This window comes from Danio rerio, chromosome 11 (genome assembly GCF_049306965.1).
Source record: "Danio rerio strain Tuebingen ecotype United States chromosome 11, GRCz12tu, whole genome shotgun sequence".
Lineage (NCBI taxonomy): Eukaryota > Metazoa > Chordata > Actinopteri > Cypriniformes > Danionidae > Danio > Danio rerio.
This window is the reverse complement of record NC_133186.1, coordinates 46,532,501-46,537,500: the sequence shown is the minus strand read 5'-3', so window position 1 is coordinate 46,537,500 and position 5,000 is coordinate 46,532,501. Positions and strand designations below refer to the sequence as shown.

The 5,000-nt window shown below is 27.4% G+C and overlaps 1 protein-coding gene across 20 annotated transcripts in view; it reads left to right on the top strand.

Moving 5' to 3' along the window:
• Positions 1-5,000, top strand: part of LOC101884241 (CLIP-associating protein 1-B) — an 81,863-nt gene that overhangs the window by 12,832 nt on the left and 64,031 nt on the right. For all 20 annotated transcript variants that reach the window (XM_073917147.1, XM_073917143.1, XM_073917160.1 and 17 more), the window contains exons 3-7: positions 214-292; positions 1,009-1,112; positions 1,183-1,274; positions 4,134-4,209; positions 4,630-4,727. In XM_073917147.1, the coding sequence (XP_073773248.1) occupies positions 214-292; positions 1,009-1,112; positions 1,183-1,274; positions 4,134-4,209; positions 4,630-4,727 (449 nt within the window). The remainder of the gene's footprint in view (positions 1-213; positions 293-1,008; positions 1,113-1,182; positions 1,275-4,133; positions 4,210-4,629; positions 4,728-5,000) is intronic.

Here is a 5,000-nt window from a genome sequence, read left to right as displayed (position 1 = left end):
AATGATATTGAACGTTAAAGGCAGTTTAGTGCAAATTACCCAGAATGCTTTGCTGCTTGGATTTGCATACAGAGGCTGAGGGCTGAAATAGCGGGTTCTGAGCACTTTTGAGCTTTAAATGTGACTTAAAATGCGAGGTTTTGGTGTTTTTATTTTAAGATCTTATTCGTACGTGATTTTGATGAGCTTCTGTGTGTGTGTGTGCTTTTAAAGGTGGCGCTGCTGGGAATGGAGATTGTGTCTGCTTTAGTGAGCAGACTACAGGAACACTTTAAAACACACATAGGAACAGGTGACGTCATTAAAATGTTATTTATTTTTCATGATTTTTTTTTAAATATATATATTTAAAAGTTTATATATATTTTAAATAATTTCATTTATTATTATATTATATCTTATTATTATTTATTATTATTAATATTATTATTTTTAAATATTTATAGTTTAAATTAGCTTTTATTGTAGCTAAAGTATTAATAATTTAGTTTTGTTTAGTTTTTAGTTTTTTCTTGCTTTTAAATATGATTGTATAGTTTGTATTACTTTTTAATTTTATTTAAACTGCATAAAAATTCAAGTAAACCAAAATTAAATAGAAATATCTGATATTTGAAATAAATGTTAATGTTTTAAATTATATTTCAGTTAATGTTTATTCATTTAAAAGTGTTATTAATTAGTTTAATGTATGTTTTTTTATTGAACATTTATTTTAGTAATAAAACATGTGAATTTAAGTTTGAATTATCTTTTCTTGTTATATTTGCATTTACATGTTTTTTATATTAATATAATAATAATTACGTTTTCATAGGTTTGATTAATCTTATATTTTTAAATAGCTGCTTTCCATTTATTGTATTTACACATTTATTGTTAAGTTTAATGTGTCGTAAATATTTGCATTTGACCTTAATTTCATGCGTTTGTTGTGTCTTAGAGCAATACATGATCTAATAATGTCAGATATTAACCAATTATTGTGCTGTTTATGTTTTTTCCCAGTTCTGCCCAGTTTAATGGACCGTTTAGGTGATTCTAAAGAGCAAGTTCGAGATCAGGCGCAGTCACTTCTGCTGAAAATGATGGATCAAGCAGCAAATCCACAGGTCTAACACCGTCCAGAATAAAAATATGTTAAATCTTTGCATAACACTAATACATGTTTTCCATTTACAGTTTGTGTGGGACCGAATGCTGTCCGGCTTCAGACATAAAAACAACAGGACTAGAGAAGCCGTCTGCTTTTGCCTTATTTCCACTCTTAATGTGTACGTAACACTCAGATCCAGAGCTGCTGGATTAATGATCAATTGTAATTAGTGAATGATTGCAAATTACATTACAAAATTTGTAGTCAGAATTGTAATCTCTCAGATCACAGATTTATGGGAACGTAATCTGACTGCTTTTGGATTGCATTTAGATTACTTTTGTAGTTTACTTTGGATTATTTTTGTGCTTTTTGCGAGATTGCTTTTAGATTACATTTAGATTACTTTTGTAGATTAGTTTCAAATGACTTGTGCTCTTTTGTAAATTACTTTTAGATCACATTTAGATTACTTTTGTGCTCTTGTTGATTACTTTTAGATAACTTCTGTAATTTTGTAGATTACATTTCGATTACTTTTGTACTCTTTTGTTGATTACTTCTATGTCTTTTGTCGATTACTTTTTTCGATTACATTCAGATTACTTTTGTACTCTTTTACTTTGTAGATTACTTTTAGAATACTTTTTGGTCTTTTGTTTGATTGTTTGTTTTAGATTACTTTTGTACTATTTTGTTGATTACTTTTATGTCTTGTGGTATTTTGTAGATTACTTTTAGACTACATTTAGATTACTTTTGTACTCTTTTGTAGATAACTTTTAGAGGACTTTTGTGGTCTTTTGTTAGTTTTTTTTAGATTACCTTTGTACTCTTGTAGATTACTTTTATGTATTTTGTGCTCTTTTGTAGATTACTTTTAGATCACCATTAGATTACTTTTGTTCTCTTTTGTTGATTACATTTAGAAGATTTTTGTGGTCTTTCGTTTTGTTTTTTTTAGATTACTTTTGTACTCTTGTAGATTACTTTTATGTATTTTGTGCTCTTTTGTAGATTACTTTTAGATCACCATTAGATTACTTTTGTTCTCTTTTGTTGATTACATTTAGAAGATTTTTGTGGTCTTTCGTTTTGTTTTTTTATATTACTTTTGTACTCTTGTAGATTACTTATGTATTTTGTGCTCTTTTGTAGATTACTTTTATGTTACATTTAGATTACTTTTGTACTCTTTTGCTTTGTAGATTACTTTTAGAATACTTTTGTGGTCTTTTGTCTGTTTGTTTTAGGTTACCTTTGTACTCCTTTGTTGATTACTTTTAGATTACATTTAGATTATTTTTGTGCCCTTTTGTAGATTACTTTTAGATTACTTTAGTGCTCTTTTGTAAATTAGGCTGCGTTTAGTTTATATTTATATTACTTTTGTGATTTTTTTGGTAATTGTTTTAAATTACTTTTGTGCTGTTCTGTAGATTGCTTTTAGATTATATTTATATTTCTTTTGTGCTTTTTACGTTGACTTCTTTTAGATTACGTTTAGATTCTGTTAAAACATACACAATGGTAAGTGGACCGTGGACATGAACTAGTTTAATAAAATGAACCATCCAAATCTCTCCCACTGAAATGTAAACCTACTGAATCATTATTAGTAAGTGACTTCTGATCATTATTAGCAAGAGATGTGTTTTAGAATTGTTTCCAATGGGCTCTATGCACAGCTAGTGTTTTTCCGACAATGATAAACTTCCAGTGAAAGCTTAATGTGACTATTTACAATTGCACAAGTTTTATTTTACAGCATCAATGTTGTAATGTAATTACAATACATTCAGTTAAATAGACTTAAGCATTAATTTAGTTGTTATATATATATATATATATATATATATATATATATATATATATATATATATATATATATATATATATATATATATATATATATAATTATACTAAAATTATTACATATTTTTATATTTTAAACCATAATTTTAGTCATAAAAATTAGTAATTACAATAAAACTTCATTCACAACATGTTATTTAAAAACTGTTAAATGGTCTTTAACTTTTTGTCTTTATATATATATATATATATATATATATATATATATATATATATATATATATATATATATATATATATATATATTTATTATATATATTTATTATATATAATTTCTAATTTTTAAACCATAAACTTAAACTCAAAAATGTTAGAATAAGTTCAAGTTTACACAATATATTGCAAATAAATAAAAATAAATATGAAAGGATTGTTTCTTTATGAGTTTGATATTTGTAAGCGTAAAATGAGATAAAACCACTAGAAACTCTTTAAAATACTGAGGTAAAATAAACAGTCATAATTTAAATACATGGCAGGGGGAAATGTAATTTAATGCAGTGCTTCTAGTCCGAGACCCACTTCATATTTTATATCTAACAGGCAGTGAAGATCAGTGATTTTAAAAGAAACCAGACCTTAAATGTGGCAATTTTATAACAGAAAGACAGTTCACCGGAAGTGCTGAGGCTGGCTGAAATTAAAAGTCTGCATACACCCCGTTCTGAGTATTGATTCCTCGCTGTTGTTTAGATTCTCTTCCGATTTTCTTTACATGCAAACCCTGTCAATAGCAAAAAAAGGAAAAAAAGAAACCTCAAACAAGTACATAATTACATTTTAAAACATTTTAGCGTAATTAAATTGCCTATTAATTGGACATTTCAGCATACCATAACCATCCGCTATCAAAATACACGATCGTAAGTGAATCGCGGTAAGATGTCGCAATCAATTGAAACCAACCAAGCGAATCTGTTCACGAAAATGTATTAGATCTTTTATTTACCAACTGACTTCTGATCATTTTTATCAAGAGGAATCAAATTATAAACGAGTTCTGCAAAACTGGGCTTGGAAGATGATCCACTTTGATGGAATCACTTTTGAACTTTAGAATCGACTCTCAAGGAATCGACTCCCAGCCACCCGGTTATACCCAGCATTATATTTATTATTGCTTTTTTACGAGCTTTATTTAAGTATTGTTTCTGTTTTGCAGATATGGAGCACAGGGTTTAACCCTCAGCAAGATTGTTCCTCATATTTGTCATCTGTTAGGAGACCCGAGCAGTCAGGCGAGTGTTTTATTATGAATTTTCCTTACTCCTCTTCAGTTTCAGTGCTGTGGTCTGTGGCGCCTCCTGCTGGTTAACAATAGAGATGGCAACTAATGCATCATACAGTGTTTATCTGCAGATTAGGAGCTGATAAATAGATTTTTAATAAATAGATGGTACTATATAAAGAACTGTTATCTTTCGACTCTGATAAGATTTAGATAGCTTTCCTGTAATGCTCTTATTTAATTTATTTTCACACACTTCTATATTATTGTAATTTGCTTACCTCTTCATTTCTTTGTTTTGTTATTTATTTTCTATCTGTAAGGATGCAGTTAATGTAACCTGAATTTTACTGACTGAATAAATGCATAAATAACTAAATTAATTCATGAACGAATGAATAAAAGTGTGTGTGATTGTGTGTGTGTTAAGGTTCGAGACGCTGCTATGAACTGTCTGGTGGAGATTTACAGACATGTTGGAGAAAGAGTGAGGGTGGATCTGGGCAAGAAGGGACTCCCACAGTCACGGTAATAAAGAGAACATATTCAGATCAATTATTGCTGTTATTCTAATATTTTATTTGTTTATTTATTTTAAATGTACAAACTTCTGCATATTTTTATATTGGGTATACTTATTTATTATTATTATTATTATTATTATTATTAATAATAATATTGTTGTTATTCTTATTATAATTATTAATGTTTTTAATAATATTGTTATTTTATTATTATTGATATTATTATTGTTGTTGTTATTATTAATGTTATTATTATTAGTATTAATATGATAAATAT